Source organism: Lipophrys pholis, assembly GCF_963383615.2.
Source record: "Lipophrys pholis genome assembly, chromosome: 11".
NCBI lineage: Eukaryota > Metazoa > Chordata > Actinopteri > Blenniiformes > Blenniidae > Lipophrys > Lipophrys pholis.
This window is the reverse complement of record NC_137631.1, coordinates 4,822,296-4,844,134: the sequence shown is the minus strand read 5'-3', so window position 1 is coordinate 4,844,134 and position 21,839 is coordinate 4,822,296. Positions and strand designations below refer to the sequence as shown.

Here is a 21,839-nt window from a genome sequence, read left to right as displayed (position 1 = left end):
CAAACGTGGAGCTGTTAAAAGTAACGGTTGATCAGAGCCATCTCATCCCCTTGTAGAGCTGGAGAAGCTTCTCTCCATCCATCCAGCCCCCCCCCCCCCCCCCCCCCCCCTGGCTGGACATGCCTCAGCCCAGTTTGTCTCCTCTTGACCTTTGCCTTCTGTCATGATGAGGCCTACATCAGCAGTGATTGGATGATTTACACTCTGCGCAGAGGCAGCGGAGGGAGAAGAAGAGAGGGGAGGGGCGGGAGAACGGAGCGCCACAATAGAACGGGGAGAGGATAATGAAATGGCAAATGGATGGAGGGGAAAAGGGAGAGACGGAGAGAGATTAATGATGTGAGGAGGTAAAGATTACTGTGATCAGAATGGAAGATGTAAGTCTTGATTTGCCCTCACTGTCTTGCACCGTTTCCATTTTCTCCCTCCCTCTTCTGGATTGCATTCAACCCCCCCCCCCCCCCCCCCACACACACACACACACACCCCGTTCATTCATTTCCACTCGTCACATGCTGCAGCCTTGTTGAATTTCACAAACTGATCGTGTACATTTTTTAGTGGCTTGTTCAATCTGAGCTGACTTTCCATATTCAGATCCACTGAACGGATCTACAGGCAGCATGCGACACATTAGCATTCGCTGTCACTCACCTCGATGCTCACCTTCATTGGGAACGCTTCATCGCTCAGCGTCTCTCCCAGAAACACCTTCGACTCAGACGGAGACCGGAGTCACTCCTGCTGTGAAATTGGAAGATTACCTCATGGAAGCACAGGTCAGGTTTCAGATGACGCTCTTGCCTCGTAAAGGACATTTATTGTCTGGGCAACGACGCTCCAGTGACGCTCCGATGAGGTTTTGCCGTTCCACTCTCACTCGCACTTCGGCTCCGTTCACACTGCAGGTCTTGATGCTCTATTCCGATTTTCTTTGCGTGATCATTTCAAATGCGACCAAGCGCATATTAGAACCCGCCCATTCCAATAAAAACCAGCCCAAACCACGAAGTTGTCAGACACCCGTGCAAACCCGCAAAATCTTACCACATGCAAAAGAAAACACACCCAGAGGTTCATATCTGCATCAAATAACCACATATAAATGATAGATGAATAGGTTTTAGCAATTTGCAACCAGTAAATCCAGTAAATCAACCTACACAAATTGCAAAATGAGCTTCTGGCATCCTAGCGCCAGGCCCTGGTTAGTAATAATGCCAACTGCATGTAAAAATGTGCACTTTGAAGCCGTGTGGGCCTCGTATATTTTGTTATTTACATCACAAATTACCTGTATGAGGACGACATGCAAAACAATTTAAAACAAAGCTAAATTATGCACATACGGAGCACATCTCCCTCCCTCCCTCTCTTCTCTCTTTTTTTTTCTCCTCGCTGCTTTCCACACCTGTGGTGCTGAAAGATGCTAAACGACCTGGCCGCATAAATATCGCAGAATCCGCGTCTTTCCATTAACTTCAACAATGTAGAGAACTTGAACTATTTACAGTCACTGGAAGCCAGAACAGCTGGCTAATACATGGATGAATCAAATCATTTAATCTTTATTCATTTATTTATTTATTTATTTATTTATTTATTTATTGAGAGAGAGAGAGAGAGAGAGAGAGAGAGAGAGAGAGAGCTATTTTCACAATATTAAAAACTTGCCAAATGTGGACAAAAGCAGCCCAAATTTTAATCACCATCCAATGTTTTTTCCCCGCCTGACATAAAGAAAAAACGCCAAATCTGGCAACACTGATGGCACCTCAGCACCAGGGTTGCCAGATATGACTCAGTTTCCAGCCCAAACAACGTAAAACCCACACACCTAAATAGAAACCAGCCTGTATAGGAATCTTGTTAAAACTCTAAAACTATTATATGTGTAATAAAGAACATGTCTTAACCACACAAATGCACAAACTAAACAAAGTTTAAAGGTAAGACAGTTTGGCTCCCCGGTTGGGGGATACCACCATGTCTGGCAACGTTGGTCAGCTTGTGTAGATTCATTGTCAAGCGGTTGTTCAATACGAGCCGACAAAATCTAGATGACATGACGAGAGAAAGAAGAAGAATGAGGAAAAAAGAGAGCACTAGCTTTTAACATCTTCAGTCGCACGTCAATGACGAAGCAGTCGCAGGTATGAAAATATCTGAAATGGTACCACATATGATCGAGGCCTGGGTCTGGTGTGGAAAAAATTGGATTTGGAGCTTTCACACGGCCACAGGACAGGTCGGATATGAGTCACTCATGAGTAAAAGAATCAGAAATGGTTCACGTGTCCCTGCAGTGTGAACGAGGTCTTAGCCTTCTTATCGTGTCCCACCCTTGCATTACCATCTTTTTGGACTCCTTTTGCTTTTGCTTTGGAAAATTCCAAGTGATTTTTGTTTTTATGCCCATTTACTACGTGAACAGAAAAATACTTGTCTTTTGGGAGCCTTCGATGAGCTGCAGATGTTTCCCCGCAGAGGGAGGACGATTTAAATATGCTGAATGAACCCTCTTTAAGAGCAGCGGTATTAAATCGGCTTTGCTTTCACCAAAGAAATAGCCTCATGCATTCTATGTAGCTGGGCTGTATTAACTGGTAATAACACAGCTGGTTCTCTTTGCCCACAATGATAAACCACTGTGTGATTTGTAAGTTTTAAAGCTAGAATAAGGCTGTATGTGGAGCCACCTGGAACATGAATAATCATTTCATGGTTGAAGTCAAAGGAGTGGTCAGAAGAATTGAAATAACTAGTTCTGAAATGCCTAAAAGCTGAATTTTAGCTTTATAATCATTTTCTTTCTTGTGTAGTGTCATCCCCCGAGAGACAAGCACAAACATGGAGGAAGAACCCTTCACAATACATTCGGTGGAAGCAGACTCTGTTGCTCAGATGATGAAAGGTTGTCATTCCGTTTATGTCTACTAAGAGGTCCACAGACTTTGGAGATTCAAACCACAACCCAGAGCAGTCATTGTGGAACCATCCCAATGTCACTGAGTTATTAGCCAACAACAGAGATAATTCAATATTTCTAGCTTCCCAGACAAACATGTGCACACATTGCATCCAGTCCCCCTTTCCTACCAGGTTTGTTAATGGTTCAAAAGCCTTGCATGTCCAGGTTAGAGGACGTCTGTGTGGTCAAATGCTTCCTTTTGAAATTCTGCATTTCAATGAGCCGCAGAGACAACGTCAGTGAAGTTTCTGCTGAGTCATGCTTTTACACATATTTTCTGCTAACTGCTGGAGAAATAGTGCTGCCCATCAGCTTCAGCTCGTACGATTATCCTGGCATGTGTGTGCATACGGTTGGCTAATGTGTGAAGCCCCGTGTAGATGAAGAGAGAGAAAACGGCATTCTGTCTGACTTTAAAAAGCATGCCACTAATATGTTTGTTTTTTTATATTTGAGGGGAACTTTTTGCTTTTTGTTAGGTTCATTTATTTCCCTCAAATAAATCTATTTTATTTATCCATTTTACATTGCTTCATTGCTTGTTAGGAATGATGACATGGAATCCTGGACGTCATGATGGAGCTCAGTCACATCTGAACTATGATCAGCCGCTTTGACATGAACCTAGTTGGATTTCAACTATTATTTTTTATTTAAAAAAATTAAGAATAGAAAATTCCCTCCACATGACACTATGAACACGGCTCAGCATGATGTAGTACATATGCCAGGCCTCTGGGGGTGCTGTGACTTGCCAAATACACCAAAAAAATGCAGAAGAAGACACAGAGACCACAAACAGAGAGAAGAAGAGAATACTGCTGCTCTTCATACTCAAGTAATCCAACATATCACATTATTAAACCGACTATTATAACTAACAAACTAACAGATTTTGTCTTCGTGACAAAATGACTCTGAAATGAGGAAAATTTCCCCAAAATAATCAGGAGCAGCAACAAACATAATGCCTTGTTAGCATTGTGGTATAAGTTCTGTGAATACCAAAGCGAGTGTGAGTTAATGGTGACCCCATGGAGGTATTATTGGTGAAAAAGGTTTGTGTACTTGTAAAAGTGACTTTTTGTGGAAGTACACAAAACAATTCTACAGGTACACAACTCATGGTACACAACTACAAATTCACTTTTACAAGTACACAAACTTTTTTCACCAATAACACCTCCACATGAACCATCCATGCACACGCAGCGATTTTGACCACGAACAGGAGCTGTCTGATTTTTTCAAATAAAGCTTGATTTCATGAATCTTTGTTGACGAACACAAGCGTCGCCTCTCCGCCCCTCAGAGCTTCATGTGGGGGCGCATCAGATGAGCTGCATGCATGATGAAGCGGTTGTAAAAGTTCACCATGCCCAAGGAATTCCTGCAGTGGCTTGACGGTTTGCGACTTGTTGACAGTGACTGTCAACTAAAGAGCCACCAAGTCCCAGGAAAACATGGGCTGAGAGTCATGACACTCTGGAGGAAACATTGCTGTTATTGTCCAGCTACTCGCACATGAGCAGAAGGAACTATTTATTACAGTTGCAGCGGACGTTTCAGAAAAGTTGCGTTGTGCCAGTTTCCAAGGGAGACGGACTCGTCTCGAGATCCACTTTCAAAAAGTTGCGCCGTGAGTGGCTCGGAGCACCGTTGTCGTGTAAACAGACACAAACGTTTTGCTGAAAACTTCAAAGTGTAAACGGGGCTTGAACCTCCAGTGACGGTCAAAAACAATCGTTTCCCATACGAGCAGTACAGCAGAGCTGCACCTTCCTTCTGAATCCCTGCAGCAGAAGTGAAGAAGCTAAAATTAGCATTTGCTCGAGATCCGATTCAGTGTTACCTCCAGTTGAAAGCTACAGCTTGGATTTATTTCTTTGTTGTATTTCAAAACTTGCCGCCACCAACCTGCCACATCTTTTGTTGTATGATCTCACTTTGTTCTGGCTTGCTGCCGTTGCTTCTAAAAATATCTGTTTGCTCCTTTCATACCAAGTGTGTGTGTGTGTGTGTGTGTCCCCCCCCCCCCCCCCCCCCCAGCTCCAGTTAGACGTTTCTGGTAGCTGTAGAAGTCTTTGGTTGTTAAACAGTTGGTAGAGCAATTCATTATGTGTGTAAGTGAGGTAGGATTGTTTCCATTCCATATCTAATAGTTTGGAGTCGTGATGCGGTAAATTTCCAAACATTTCAGTGTTTGGATTTCTGGGGAAAGTGGACATAAGGTGTTGATTTGAGTTTGTAGCTGAGGTTGTTTCAGGAGCTGTTTCAGGCCTTTTCCCTCGTCAAGCTGCTGGAACGCAGTCCTGTCCTCCACGTGCCTGATCGCAACAAGCTGGAAACAGCATTCCTTCTACCAGACAGAGGGGAAGTGTGGGAGACAAGCCAGACTGTGTGTGTGTGTGTGTGTGTGTGTGTGTGTGTGTGTGTGTGTGTGTGTGTGTGTGTGTGTGTGTGTGTGTGTGTGTGTGTGTGTGTGTGTGTGTGTGTGTGTGTGTGTGTGTGTGTGTGTGTGTGTGTGTGTGTGTGTGTGTGTGTGTTTCTGTACATCCCTCCAGACTGTGTGTGTGTGTGTGTGTGTGTGTGTGTGTGTGTGTGTGTGTGTGTGTGTGTGTGTGTGTGTGTGTGTGTGTTTCTGTACATCCCTCCAGACTGTGTGTGTGTGTGTGTGTGTGTGTGTGTGTGTGCGTGTGCGTGTGCGTGTGCGTGTGCGTGTGCGTGTGCGTGTGCGTGTGCGTGTGCGTGTGCGTGTTTCTGTACATCCCTCCAACTCATTCTTGACCTCACTGCTGTGAAATTGAAATTGGGTCACGATGTAAGTGTGTCCCACCAGGTCTTATGTAAGGAAACACCAGCTTGTTTTACTGTTAAAAAAAAAAACCGGACCCCGTTTAGACACTTATTTCTAATTATTCTGATGGTGCTACTTTAAATCAGCTCAAACTAAACTCTTTATCCCGGACCTTCTCTACTGGCCGAACGCCATTACATTATTACAAACATTCCTGTTGCCCAGAGGATGGGAAAGCTTCACCCCAGCATGTGGAGCTTCTGTCATATCGGTGTTCGTGTTTGACAACTGCAATAACTTCGGTCATGATTTTAGCCATATGTAGGCCCAGTTTACACTTTTTCAAATACATTGTTTTTGCGTTTTTGTTTTGCTTGTTGCATTTACAAGGCGATGTTTTGAAAACTATGTTCATTTACACAGAAGCTGCACAAACACTCAAAACAATGTCGCGAGCATATTGGGCCACTAGTGTGTGCTGCTGTTTGTTTCTGCGATGGAACCACACAGACATGCATGTAGAGAACAACACACTATAAACATTAACAATGAGAGTACACGGACATTCGTATGGACAGACGAGCAAACTGGATTGTTATTACAAGTGAGTCTCGACTACCAAGTCCCAGGAGAATGTGGACTGAGACTCGTGACGCTCTGGAGGCCGCCATTGTTGTTATTGTCCGTCTACTTACACATGTGTAGGAGGACTATTTACCACGATCGTGGTGCTCATGTGCAGCAGCAGCGTTTCCGTCGTCATCTCCAAGATGGAGTCGGGAGTGTTTTCGAAAAGTTGCGTTTCAGAGGCTCCGCGCAATGTTGTCACGTAAACGGACCCCCACAACGCAGCGGAAGTTTAGCGTTTTCACCTGCTCGACTTGTGACTGGGACACGTTAGAGGGAACACGTCATTTCCTTCCTGGCCTCCCTCCACTGGCTGCCCGGTTATTTTAGAATTCGCTTGTAAGATTCTTTTATTTGTTTTTAAATCTCTGAATGGTCTCGCTCCGCCTTACCTCTCAGTGCTGCTCCACCCCTCCCCTCCCGCCCGGTGCCTCAGGTCAGCTGCTCCCAGAGGGACCGAGGTCCAAACGGAAGCTCGGAGGGGACGGAGCCTCGAAGTTATGGAATGAGCTCCCAATGCATTTCAGCCAAACCCCTTCACTGGACAATTTTAAACTCATCTTAAAACCCATTTTTAATCCTTGATTTTAGACCGCTCCTGGTTTTATTTTTTATTGTTACCATTTTATTGTTTTTATTGCATTTATTTTTTATTTTTTTAATTTATTTTTGTGTATTTATGTAAAGCACTTTGTTTCAGCTGTGGTTGTTTTTAAAGTGATATAAAAAAATGAAGTTTAATTGAGTTGAAACGTTATCGAATAAACGGGCTCTTCTGTTGAAGTCATGCTGAAAGTGAAAATGGAACTGCATGAGTAAACTTTCTAGAGACACAAAGGAAAACGGGTGTTCTTTGGAAGCTGTGTTTGTTTTGTTGGTGCATCTTCATGAAGGTGCCACTTTTCCTGATTTGAGCCGAGTTTGTCCTCGGCAGCTCGTCTCTTCCTTCGTCTGTGTGCCGCTGAGCAGGTTGTGTACTGCAGCCTCATCAGCTACCCGCTGAAGCTGAAAACCAGTTTAATGAGAGTACGGAGACCAAACTGTGAAACGGCACACCAACACCACCAACACAATCACAGGCTTAAATGACCATAAAGAGAGCCACGGAGCTCCTTGGCGTTCAATTTATCGTCACCGTCTTCAGTTCACTTCACGGCCTAAAAGGACAGAAAACAGCAAGAGCGATTTACCGTCGCCATTACAGGTTCCAAGAGACTTCCAGTTGCATAAAAATTTAGATGTAGCAGGGATAGGTTGGCAGTAATTACTCCCCGCAGAAAGATCATTCGCCTAAACACAGTTTACTTACTTTTCAGTTAATCTCGGTGGCCTCCTCGCCGATTGTGCGAATTAATTTGCCGGTGTGCTATAATGGCTGACGGGGAAGTAGGAAAGAGCCCGCGATTGCTGTTAAAGTAAGAACTTTCAACAACGCTCCGACCCTGTCTCCGTGGAAACGGGACAACGCGACTGATTGGATGCGCTCTGATTCCGTCTCCGTGTAGATCAGAGGTCTGCGACCTGCAGCTCGGAGCCATGTGGCTCTTTGTTCCTTCCGCAGCGGCTCCCTGAAGCTTTAATAGACATTTTATCACATTTTAAGATTATTTACACACCAGTCATTTACAAGAGGACCGTTAACCATGGGCTAAAAAAGGCTCCCCCCCCCCCATATAACTACAATTGTGAAAAGATTTTGTTTTAAATGCATAAAATTAAAGGGAATATAAGCACAACTGCTTGAAAAGTGCCAAAAATGATGAAATGTTTCTCATCCTAAATTGTAATTGAACTTCCTAAATGCGTTTGTATGTATATAAATACTATACATGGTACTTTTGAAGCTTTGTCAACCTCATTTTAAAGGTAAATGTGTTTTGCAGCTCCACTTAAATTTGACTTGGTGGAATAAAAACGTCTCTTCTGGTCATAAAGGTTTTTCTGGATGTGTATTCAGAGTCGATGAGTAGTTGATTGTCGGCGTGAGATCAATTAATGCGTTAAGGCGAAACTAATGCGCGAACTGTCCCGGCCCCGTGTGAAAGATGTTGGTCAATAATATTGACGTCACCAGCATCACTTCATCTCTGTTGACTGATGCAAACGCTTTCATTTAGCTGCAGATTCTTGTTGGACTGACTGAGTTTCTCTTTCTCATTGTGAATTAAACTTTGTGGACTGGTGACTTTCCCAGTTCCCCACATGACCATGAATGAATACTGTACACGGTGGCTAAGAGCTTTACAGTTGATCATTAAGTTTCCTCCCCTGTGTGTTTAAATCACATTGGTTTACTATGTACTTCCCCTCGACTGGAGAAAGGCCAAAAATGTGTTTCGAATCCCCTCGATTCCCATAAACCTAAACCTAACTTCATTTATCGACTGTTTTGCAGCAAGTTGTTCAGTTAAAATTAAAGAGCTCTCTTATTCCTCTGTGAAATGGAATTGTTTTCCATTTCCTTCACTCCTTCCAAATAATAAAGTGAAGATACTATTTTTGGATTTGGGCTGCTGATTAGATCGCATTCATGTTTTGAAAGCACTAACTGCCAACCCCCGTCGTTTTTTGGAACGACTGGGCCACATACCAGGAAGGAGACAATGTCACAAATCAACACCATTATTGGGACCTTTATTGAGAAATTCCACATTTAAATACCCATGTCCATATTGAAATACAGCTAGCAGAGCTGCTGATCCGCCTCCTGCCAGGACGAGAGCAGAACGATGCAGCTCTATGTTTTTAGCAGTCAAGTGTTCGTGTGAGCTGAGACGCTCGCTGTCTCTTGTCCTGTTGAAGATGTGTGGCACTCCAGCAAAATACTGCAGAACGTGCAGCACATGGCCGAGTGTTGTGCTCCTCTATATTGGGGCTGAGTGCTAATTAGCCTACTCTACTTCTATCGGCCTATAAAAAGATAACACCGCCTCTGGAGGACTTTGTGAATGTGATATGTCCTGTCTCTGCTGTGGATAGAGCTGTCTATTTAGTTAGACCAGCAATGCCTGCCTAAAATTGGCTTTTTTCGAACAGAAAATAGTGAGAAACTCGTCACCGCTATCATCAGATATGGTTCGTCACATTCGACAATACACGGACACCCATACTAATGCTAGAGAGCCGCTACACAAACTTCTCAACTTGATGTTATCGATGTGTTCCACTAGTTTGATAAAGCGTTATACTGTATGTCCGGCCCTCACTTGGTGTTTTATTCTTGTACAAGGCAACACCACACTGTCATGCGCCTGTTTGCCACTAGTGGGAACTGTAGGGATCAGGTCACGTCGACACAGGAGTGCACGAGTAGACTTCAGTTTTAAAATACACATTGTCCTGCAAAGTCACAGCGGTTCCTTTCAAATTGTGTATCCGTGAAAACAATGTGGCACTTAGACCAGGTTAGAAAGAAAAGAGCATATCACACCAAGGAAGTAATGGACCACAAGCGTACTGAACGACGGCTACTGTGGCGAGCAGTGCTATCGAGCCATGTTTAATTTTGATCGTTTAAAGCTCCCATATTATACAGATTTTCAACCATTTTGAGGAGCCTGAAAACGCTTCTTCGGCTTTGACGTTTTGCGGGGCAAGATGCACATTTGCTGAAAACGATGATGTCCTAATCCCCGTCACTTAACAACAACAACAATGGCGGACTTCATGCTCCAGGTCATGCTGCAGAAGCTTCTGATGCTGGTCGGTTTAATAGGGCCATATGCTAGATTTGTTGTCAATTTCTCTGTTTTTACATGCGCCGTGTCTTCTTTTCCGTCGGCAGCGTGACAGTGCCAACTACAGGCCTGGCATATCTACTACATCGTTTTGAGTAAGTTAGTTAGCTCATGGAGTGGCGTGGGCGTGGATGTTTCCTGTGTGGACGGAAAACTTTTTAAGATCAACGGGGAGAACAAAGATCATTTTGGACGGGGCCTCAGAGAGGGTCAAAGTGAGTATCCACTACCAGAGGGAGTGGTTATTTCCCTGCGTGATGTCATGAAGGGAAAATCTGATTCGCCCGTATGAGCACACGTTTGCTCAAAAGTGGAGCAAGCAAGTAAGAGCGATGACAGACTTTCATCACTTCTGTGGCCTCGTACACATTCTATAAGGACACATATTACTCTTAGAAAACCAATAGAAAGAAATTTGTTTAAAAAAAATCTGTTTTCTTTGAACTTTGTCTTATTTTCTTGATGGTTTGTTGGGCCAGATTGCAGCGTCCTGCATGCTGGTTTTGACCCGCGGACCTTATGCTTGACCCCCCCCTGCCTTACACTGAGCCACGCAGTGCTGACGGCTCAACTCAAAACTACAATACAGCAAGAAATGCAACTCCTCTACTTTTAATAGTGACTTGTGACTGCCATGGACTACAAATGCTCAGCGGTTTGTCCCACCTGGGCAGTAGAAGACGGAATTGGACGATACGATCTACTTGCCGGGTGATGACACTGCTGAGAATATTTAACCATAGTACAGGATTGGTATTCTGCGCTCTCACTTCGCGCTGTGATAAAACCTGGTTCAACTGTAGGTCTACAATCTATTCCAAGCCAGTGTTATTTATAGGATGAAAGTCCTGGATTCTGATTGGCTGGATTTTTTTAGCTTCACTTTTGCAGGGTATGAAAAGGATGATATACGCTCTAGTATATTCTGTCATTTCCATGAAAGTGAAATAGACCAGATGCATCATGCAAACAAATTTGTAAATAAATGATATATATATATATATAGAGAGAGAGACTGATTTTGGAAGTGAAAAGCAGGATACTGCGTAGAGTGAAGCTTTTATCGAATACCACTGGGCAGCAGCTCTGCCCAGCTAATCTCCTCAATCTGCACTCGGGTCACCGTTTAAATCTGTTTCTGTAAAACCCTCTATGAATTGTCACATAGACAGTCGGCGTATTGCTAATAAATGCGGTGAAGATGTAACATAAAATATGCAAACACAGTGTATCTGACCTGCCACGGCAGATAAACACGCCACATGTCAGAAACATGTTTGTGTGTAATTGGATGGATAATTCAAAAGGCTATTTTTAGATGGTGGGATTAAACTGGATCATCTGTAAGAAAGAAAATGTATGCAGTCATGCACACATAATATGCAAAATTAAGGACACGGAAAGCTCCCAAGTTGCTCACCAGTAGAGCAGTAGTGGATGCATGTTTATATATGGAGCTAAATCCAGGCCAAAATATAAAAAATGAAAATAAGTGTATGCAAGGTTTTTTCAACTTAAATATAATTTTGCTCCAGCTCTGAAATTCTTTTGATAAAATCATTTATTTAAATTTTAAGATGTTATTATATTTTTTCAGTTGCTGGTTTGATGTTTTCTGAAATTTTTTTTTTCACTCTCGGATGGTATTTTTTCAGTTTCAACCGTTTGGCCGTGTTCTGGCGTGGGGGGGCGTGGCATCGACTGAGAAGGGCACGGGATTGTGAGCGACGGCGTAGCAAAGAAAGCTCAGACACATGTTTTATGAATCAACCTCGGCCTCTCTAAACAGAACCAAAACGTGGAAACCCTGTTCCCATTTTGTCCTGTGAGTGTATTCATTTTGTTTTCCCCGTCCGTATGTAGTGTCACAATCACAGTTGGCTCACTGGTATTGTCATTCCACTATTTGATTGGTGTTCTCTGCAGTAATGGGGCGGGGTTTCTATAAGTGCAGCAATCGGCATTGAAAAACAACCAATGCTTTATTGTAATTCTAACTTTATTATAACTCCAAATGTCTATACTTGAATGCACTGTGCCATCTTTGCGTGTTTACCCATGGAGATGCGCCTCAGTGTGTGTGTGTGCGTGTGTGCGTGTGTGTGTGTGCGCGCTATCAACAAATCTTGATCAGTGTGGACTGATTCCCTGGCCCTCCAGCTCGGTTGTCATGGTAACCTCCTTTCGAGAGTGTGTGTGAATCTGAGGGCGGCAGATATCTGATGTAGTCTGTCTGGGTTGCATAGCGGAGGAGTGTGAGCCTGTGGTGATGGTTGCTGGTGTCCAATGGGAGCTGATTCTGCAGGGCAGTGTGGTTCTCGCCAGGCCTGGAGCTCCTCCTGGGTCGTCTGGAGCCTCTTTCAGTCGGGGGAGTTGGTTTTGACCCCCCCCCCCCCCCCCCCCCCCCACCTTAACTACAGCTGCAATCAACACACACACACACTCACGCACAGAATGCCATACATTACGACCTTGCTTTTTTTTTTATTGATGATGTTTCAGGTTCATGAAAGATTGGTGTTGATGGCCACTTATGAATAATTTAAGAATCTTACTAGACATACATAACACTTTGTTCAGAAACCACATTAAGTCTTTTGAGGGTGTTTTTTCCACAATGCTTGGACCGGCATTAAAGAGGACTTATGAAGAAATGTACAAACATCCATATCAGTCTCAACAATGTAAATAATGCAGGAATCACATTGTTGTTATTACTTTTTTTTTATTATTATTTATGAATCATTCACTTTATTTGTTTTCTTGATGTCTGTTTTCCTTACTTATATGATTTCTAGAAGTGTATTTATGGTTATTGCATGCTGTTTTAAAGCTCTCTTTCGCTCCTCTCAGTGTTTTGCTGAAATACATCTTGAGCCGATGAATGTTCACCTGCAAAAAAAAACACAGAATTATTTCCCTTTGTCAGAAAGTGTTGTTGTTGAGGCTCATGTATGTATGATTAGATTCTGTATGTGATTCAGTGTGGTCCGTTCTGTTTCCAGGTGTTCTGTAGAATGTTTGACTGCCTCCAGGGGGCACCACAGGTTGAGGTAGGTCTTTCAGCATGGTGTGGCGTCGTCTCTAGTCTGCATCAGACGTCTGCAGTCATGGTGTGTTTTGTTACTAACGGAGTGACACTGCTGCTCATTTCAGTATAGTTGGATTGAGTTTTTCTGCAAACACACATATTCTGCTTCAAATCTTTCCTCATTTGTCCAAAGATATTCTTCTTTTTTGTTGGATTAAGGACACCTTGGACATTATAGGGTAGCCCCTCCTTATTGGCGCAGTCTGTCCCACCATGCAGAGAAGATCAACAGGACTGTCAAATATAAGGCTTGTGGGCCAAAATTGAAAATTAAATTTTTTAACAGATTTCTTAAGAGTCGTGCCACAACACAACACTGAGATTGGAGCTGAGAAATCGATGATGATGCTGCCATGAAAGACGGAACACGAGCATTAGCCTCAAAGCCATGCTGTCAGGGTGACATTATAAAAACACCCATAATGCAACAGCCACAGGAGACGTTGATTAGAGATTTCACTGTATTTTGCACATGAAGGTTTAATTGAAATTAGCTTCATGTTGAAACTGCTGTCATCTTTTGTAGTAATGGTTTGGCTTTTTGAGAATAGAGACATTTTCATCACATAGACTCTGCAGAAAAGCTTTAAAGTTTAAATCTAAAGGTTATTATGTCACTATTTCACCAGTACATGTGACATGGAGATTTAGCTTCTTAACAGTAATATATTTACTTTACTCCTTGACATTTTTGCTGATGCCCACTATCTTTTCTTGCTTTGTTAAGTCTCTCAAGGTAATAGCTTATTTTCAATGGTGATGGTTTTCACTTGTACTTGTACTTGACTCACCTGTCTCCAAACTTCACTACATGTACTTGTTTATGTCCCCTGTAGTTTCACATTGCTTCTATGTGCACCCCTAAACTGTACACCTGTAGACTCTGAACTGTGAAATAGTTTTTATTATCCTCTTATTAGTTTTTAATTGAATATTGGATGCTTATTTGTTGTCTGCAGGCCTCCTATAGCGAGGTCCCAAGACCTAAGTATGTCACAGTCACATATAAATTGGTGATGGAGCCAGCATGATTGTCAATACTTCAGCATTTTCACAGCAAATAATATTTTATTCTTCAATAAAAGCATGAATGATGTGCGATTATCCAAACATGTGTCAACATTTTGGAAATGAAAAGTTTGATCGATCATAGGTCCATAGAATTAGTCCCGCTTGTGTGGAGTCTGAAGATAGAATTCCTCTGCATCTTGGAAAGAAAAATTCATCTAAGGCCCCATTTACACGACAACGTTTCATGTGAAAACGCCTAATCCGTTTTAATAAAGGAGTGTATTTACACTGCAGCAGCAGACACACAGACATGTAGTTAGTATGCCGGGCCACTGGAGGACGCTGTTCCTTGATTTTGTAATGAAACTACACAGACGTGTGCAGCGAATAATACGCTATAAACATGAAGAGAATGGAGAGCACCCGACATCTGCATGGACTGATGACGCATCGGATGCTATCGGGTGAGTCTCAACTATAAAACTACTGATATGAGCAATATAACTAGAATACGGACCTTGAGTCATACCACTACGCGGCCGCCATGTTTGTTTACAACTGGATGAGCAGAAGGAAGGGGAGGGAGGGGGTGAGATGTGCACATGTGCAGTAAGAGCGCTCATAGCCTCCGGCAGTCTCTGCAGGAGGGAATAGCAACCGTGAAAGAATCTTTCCGCCTCGGGAGCTGGATTAAAAACTTCTCGTTGCTCGTTACTGGGCGTAATACAAACCGGAAGTCAGTTGCGAGTTGTGTACTTGATATGTTATGGACTCTTACGACAGGCAAATGTAGGAAAAAAATATTTTTTAACTTATTGACATGTTTCGACTGCAGCCTTCCTCAGAGCGTCATCTGACGTGTGATGACGTGTCGGTCTTTGTCAGGTGACTGGCCTGACAGTTCTACTCGAGCCGATAATGCGCTTTATTTTTGCAGAAAAACATGAATTTAGCCAAAATTAGATGGTGAGAAATGGTGATGGCCATTATACACATATTTTAGAAGGCTTTGAGCAACACGTCCACTATTTTTTTTGGCCGTCTTTTCCGATAATTGACCGTCCAAATGACGGCTGGACGGCTCGCTGCCTAAAACCATGATGTGGCCCCTGAACTAAAACAGACCTTGTATTTGACACTTCAGATTGAAACCCTCAAAATGACCCCTTAAATAGTGTTTTCTTTATCAAGTGCATGGAGAATCCTTAATAAGTAATAGTCTTTTTTTTCCATATCCAAACATGCAAACTCTCCAACCCCCTATTGGTTTTAAATGTCTTAGTCAAGACAGATTCTTACCTTGGTGTGGTGAAATTCCACTTCTTCAGCCGTACTTAGCAACATGTTGACCTTAATCTTTTCTGAAAGCCTCCAGTTTCATTCTGTGACCCATTTGCAGACTTTCTGCAGGTTTCTCTCCCCCTTTTTGTAAAGTCTGGGGTGAGTCCCAGATCGAAGTTTTAATCTTGCTCGATTAGCTTGTAAACACACTCCGGGTCCCACGTCTCACCGAGTCTGTGATGGATTCATCTGGAGAGTTGTGAACACATCTCCGCTCCTCATCAGACACTCTCAGTCCGGCTGGGTACTGTGTTTAGAATCGTATTCAACACTCTCTCTGTATACTTTCCATCTCGATATATATTCCCAATGCTTCTTTAGGGCTTCGTGAGTGTAATGGATGTCTTTAGTTTTGAATCTCGTGGATTTGACTCGTATAAATCTCATGATCTCTGTTGATGGTTTGGCCGAAGGGATCAGCTTTGCTGCGATTGGTAAGAAACTTGTCCCTCAAAAAATGAACAAACCGCCTTAAGTATCTTCTCCAATTCAATTTCTACGTTGTCCCATCAGGACCTTCATTCATGAGTCTGGCCTCGAGCTTCTGCTCTCGTTTTAGCATTTAGCTTCTTCTATTGGTTTCACTTCCTTGTTCATTCGATTCAATTTTGCAGCTGGTCCATTCTTTAGTCAGTTAACTCAGATAATCTAAAGATAATCACAGGTTTTTTTTGGCAAAAATCACTCAGTTACCAGAGTGTTGTTTCTACATTGCGTCGTTAGCTTCTTGCTAGCTCGTTAGACTTTTCATGGAGGCCGTACCGTGACTCGTCTGTGGACTTTCTACTAGTTGGAGGAGAGTGCCGCGACTGTCTCCTCCTTGTTATTTCATCAATGTCTTAATCATAACTTTTTTAAATGGAGCTCCAAGGTTAAGCTGTACTTGTCATGACCGACGGGACAGACGTCAGGCGGCAGGCGTCAAGTGAGCAAATTGTGAATGTTTGAAGACAATTGGGAAACTTCTTTGCAAATTCTGTTTGCACTTTGTTACAGCCCAATAACTTAGGTGCCGTCAAAGTGACATTTTAAACTCAGAAAGCCAGAGCCGAATGAAATATGTTGAAATAGCTCTTTTCTTTTCACGACAAACAAAACTTCCCTTGCGAAAACACAAATCTGTGCTCGGAGCTCCTGAATACACAACTTTTCAAAAACGCTCCGACTCCATCCACGCGGAAACGCAACTTTCTGGAAACTCTCGAGGCTCGTCTGCATGTATACTGCAGTTTATATTCCAAACAAAAACAACAGCACCCACTAGTGGCCCTACATGACAACTGAATGGTTTTCAGTGTTCCTCACATTTCCTGTGGAAACACATTTTCAAAACATTATCTTGTAAACATGAAACTTTTAAAATGAAAATGCAAAGAAAATGACGTGTTTTTTAACTTGAAATGTTGCCAAAGGCCTCGTTTACACGACAATGAAAACGAGTGTAACCACAAGGTTTTCTTCCCACTTGCGGGGTGCGCGTCCACTGGTGCTCGGATCCAGCGCAACTGTCACTTTTTCATATGCGCTGTTACTGCACATGCACACCTCCGCAGTGGTAAATCGTTTTTCTGCTCATGCACGAGTAACAAACATGGCGGACTCCAGAGTGGCTTGACTCCCAGTCTGCATTTAAGTTTATAGTCCATACAGGTACTTGTATAGTTGAGATTTAACTCTAATAGCATCCAGCTCGTCATGTGTCCATACGCATGTTGGGTACCCTTGATTTTGTTAATGTTTATATTGTATTGTTCTCTGCACACGTGTTTGTGTGTTTTCAATACAAAAACAAGCAACAACGCCCCCTCGTGGCCCGACATACTAACTACATAGTTGTCAGTATGTCTGCAGTTGCAGTCTAAACGCACCACGTTTCTTTGACGGTCAAGGTGTCGTCACTTGAAATGTTATCGTGTAAATGGGGCCTTAGTCTCTTCCTGTCCTGCATATATCGAGCTGCATGATGTAAAGCACATTTCAAATCCGCATGCTGTTTTAAGTAGTTCACATCCAGTGGATGAAATACTACATGTGTTGCCAACAAGTCAAACTCACGGTTTCATTCAGGTTTTTCATTTCCAAGCTGCCCGATGTAAATGCAACACTAATAAATCCACTTTTTTTTTTTTTTAACATTATAGCCGTTTCTTCCTACTGAAGAGATGAATGTGAAATGAGAAAGGCAATTAAGTGCCGAAGTTAGAAGACTGGATACCTCAGTGTTATTTATTAAAAGTGAATTTTGACAGTCTCTGGGTCAGAGACGGGCTTGGGCACTGCAGCTTGGTGCAGCGGCACATTTCCAGCCTTCACAGCAGCTGGAGCCATTTGGTAGCTGTATCTGCAGCAGTAGCAGCAGCTCTGCTGCCGTGTGGGATGCGGCAGGAGAGGATCCTGATGGCGTGTGAGACAGAAAGGTGAACTGACACATCCCATCGGCCGTGTGATGTTTCCTGCAGTAGCTGTCATTTCCCTTCACTGTCAAGCAGCCCTTTGTCTGACCGAGTAGAACAAAGTGTCGCCTGTGGCAGAATGAACCCTCTGCTGCGTCACTGGGGGAAGTTGAATGAGTTTATTGAAGCATTTTAGATACAAGCTTAAGAACAGCACAGCTTACGATGACTCGGTTTCTGAGCAATACCTTTTGGTAACTTTTTTAAAGTTTGACATTTGATTTTAAACCTTCAGCTCCATATTTGTATCAGAAATGTGTTTTGTCTTCTTTGCACTGAACGCTGGTATTCATGCTTGGCCCGCAGAGCGTGGAGTGACCGTGCAGTGAATGGGAAGCATTCACACAGTGTAACCCCATATTGAGAGACATCTCAGCTGATAAAAAAGACTTGACCTCCAGGATGGAGACATGACGGACGTGACTGCAGACCCCCTTTTACACAAAGACCGTCTTTCTTTTTCCTTTTGCAGCGAGCTGTTTGAATTCATTTTATTTGACATTGTATTGTGACCAGGCAGCTCTGATTCTCTCATGGTGCAAAGAGATGGCTAACTGTGGGACACGACTGATTCCTTCTTACAGACTGCAGTGAAGGACAAAACCAAAGTCCTTCCAATGTAATTGATCCAATTCTCTGTTGGAGATGTGAGCTACCTTTAGAGTGAGGTCAGAAATGAGGGCCGGTAAGCGATGGGTGAAGTTTAATCAAGCACTCACATCACTTTTTGTGTCTGACATTTGACCTCATTTGACCTCATTTTGACATCGTTCTCACAGAGGGACTGTTTGTGTCATTCACCCCGTCATCGTCTTTGTACATTCATTGCACATTGTGTGTGTGTGAGTGATTGCATGCGTGCATGTGTTGTACTGTATGTTCTATGCAGACATTCACTCAAAAATTCCTTCTCAGACATGGAATGGGTTTTTTAGCTGCTTTGCCAAGCGACTCAATTGAGCTATTGTGTCATTTAAATGTGCATAGAAATGCTCTTTACATCTGTAAGAAGAAAAGATTGTTAACAGGGTCTGATTATCATAATTGTGCTGCAATGGCAGTGGAGCTGTTTGATGTCATAGCTGAACCAATTTGGAATCATTTTGTTTAAAAGGTTGGTTTCCCAATTTTATCTAAAACAGACCCCGGAACCAGACAGTAGATATTTAAGCTTCACATTCTCAGCTGTCATGATTGGTAAACACATTTTCTCTAAAGAGCCTACATCAACATTCAGTCTTTTCTGTATGTTTCAGCTCCGTCAGTGTGTGTGTGTGTGTGTGTGTGTGTGTGTGTGTGTGTGTGTGTGTGTGTGTGTGTGTGTGTGTGTGCGTGCGTGTGTGTGTGTGTGTGTGTTCACACTCAGAAATCCTTTGTGTATAATAATATTTCTTCTTTTATCCTAAAGCAAAAACATCACCAAAACTGACCTTAGATTATTGTAAAAAAAAAAAAAAAAAAAGTTATTATTGTAATTGAAGATAACAACTAGTTTTGTTTCAGTTCCTCGGGGCACCATTCTTCTGAAGAAAACCAAAATTACAAAATGAGCAGTCGGTAAAAGGTCGAAAGATTTTGAGTTTTGGCAGATTTCACTCTTGTTCAACATTAAAGACTAGATTTTGTCGGTGAAGATAATAAATACCACACACAGTATCAATGAACAGACCAAAATACAAGATGGAGAGTCTATTTATGTCCAGGTTAGTGTGTGTGTGTGTGTGTGTGTGTGTGTGTGTGTGTGTGTGTGTGTGTGTGTGTGTGTGTGTGTGTGTGTGTGTGTGTGTGTGTGTGTGTGTGTGTGTGTGTGTGTGTGTGTGTGTGTGTGTGTGTGTGTGTGTGTGTGTGTGTGTGTGTGTGTGTGTGTGTGTGTGTGTGTGTGTGTGTGTGTTGGATCAGGATAATGGTGCCAGGTTAGAGGGAGGATCATCAGTCAGCATGCAGTCATGTGTCTGAGTGAAGCAACCTAACATCTTCGACCTGCAAATTATCTAATAATAACACATCAGCAAATGCAGAGCGTCAACACGAGGCGTGCAGTGCCAAGGTGGTGTTTTGTTTCGCTTTGTGTCGCGAGGCTCTGCTGTGTTTGCCATAGATCGGCTAACTACCTCGTTTTTCTTCCGTTTCAGTGTAAACGGACGTCGTTCTTTTCTTTTTTCTAACTTTCTTATTATTAGAATTTATACGTTTTCCTTGATCACGGAGTAAAAAAACAGAAATACATGTACATACAAAAACAACAAGGACAATAGAGTTTGCTGGTATTATTAACATTTTCTAGGGAGGGGGAGTCGAGTGAAGGATGTGTTTCTTTCCTTTATCACATGTTTCATCTGCGTGGTTGTAATCTGTAACAGAGAATGATATAGAATTCATCTAGTCCATCGGTCCAGTGTTCATGTAACATATATACAAGTTAATATACCGTGTATCCATGCAGTCATAACAGACATTCTTTATCCTTTACCTTTTTAAAAACAAATGTTTTAGTAGGTCAGTACATCAAAGTAAATTATCCGTTAATGCCAGTGTTTAGTGAAACAGTCCGTACAAGGGTGGGACGTCATGGACGCTGTTCTTAAAACATTGTACCATCAACGCAAAACTTTTCTCAAGTAAAAAAGCAAAGACGATGTGTTTTCACTTGATACGTTGTCGTGTAAACGGGGACTTAATAAGGATTAGTGAGGCGAGCATGGTGGGATGTGAAGCTGCTCCAGCAGCAGGGAAAAAAAGAGCTCAGGAGATTTGACTGTTCATCACTCCTGCTGGCTTTGATTCAGGCTGGTTAGCAGAGAGAGAGAGAGGGAGAGAGAGATGGAGGGAGAGAGGGAGAGAGAGAGGGAGAGGGGGGGAGAGACAGAGGGGGAGAGAGAGACAGAGGGAGAGGGGGAGAGAGAGAGACAGAGGGAGAGAGAGAAGGAGGGAGAAAGAGAGACAGAGAGAGGGAGAGAGAGAAGGAGAGAGACAGAGGGAGAGGGAGAGCCAGAGAGAGAGAGAGGGAGAGAGAGGAGGGAGAGAGAGAGGGAGAGGGAGAGCCAGAGAGAGAGAGAGCAAGAGAGAGGGAGAGAGACAGAGAGAAAGCAAGAGAGAGAGAGAGCACGAGAGAGACAGAGAGCGAGGGAGAGAGAGAGAGAGAGCATAGGGGCAGTGGGAGGGCAGAACTGATTTTCATGGAGCTCCTCGGGCCAATGGCCAGAGTGGATAGTGGGAATGTCAGGCTCCAGCAGGAAGTGACGTGTAAGATTACACACTCCTCCCACTTTTTCCTCAGGAGAGAGAGAGAGAGAGAGAGAGAGAGGGAAAGAGAGAGAGGGAGAGAGGGAGAGATTCAGGGAGAAGTAAATGGGCCAAGCAGCAGCCTCATTCTTGCTGTGTGAGCTCACGGAGCGGCGGTATGTGTCGAGATCTGCGTGACTCCTGAGAACAAGACTGAACAGGACAGAAGCAGAGGAAGAAGAGGGCGACAGAAGGGACGCAGGCGGGGGGGGGGGAGGAGGAGGAGGAGACTTTCAGGAGTTTGGGATCTTCTGGGATCTACTATCTGTGGAGGATCTAGTTGGTGAAGCGTTTGACTGGGGCTGAGCTTTTAGCGCTGCCCTGAGATACCAGCGGGGCCTCACTGCAGCAGGGACAAGATGAACTATCTGGTGAGTGTATGTTTGTGTGCATGCACAGTGTCACTACCACCCCCCCCCCCCCCCCCCCCCCCCCCCCCCAAGGTTCAGTGTGTGAGAGTTCCAGCAGGACCCACCATGTCCCAGCTGTGACTGAGGCGGGGAAGGGGGGGGTCTGAATCTGAAGCAAA

General features: G+C 43.4%; 1 protein-coding gene across 2 annotated transcripts in view; it reads left to right on the top strand.

Moving 5' to 3' along the window:
* Positions 1 to 21,839, top strand: part of bcar1 (BCAR1 scaffold protein, Cas family member) — a 76,500-nt gene that overhangs the window by 7,528 nt on the left and 47,133 nt on the right. The window contains exon 1 of one of the 2 annotated variants that reach the window (XM_080475797.1): positions 21,383 to 21,681. The exons of the other annotated variant lie outside the window; for it this stretch is intronic. Within the exon in view, the coding sequence (XP_080331923.1) occupies positions 21,670 to 21,681 (12 nt within the window). The 5' untranslated portion in view covers positions 21,383 to 21,669. Of the gene's footprint in view, positions 1 to 21,382; positions 21,682 to 21,839 lie in introns of those variants that run through there. 2 annotated transcript variants of the gene reach the window in all.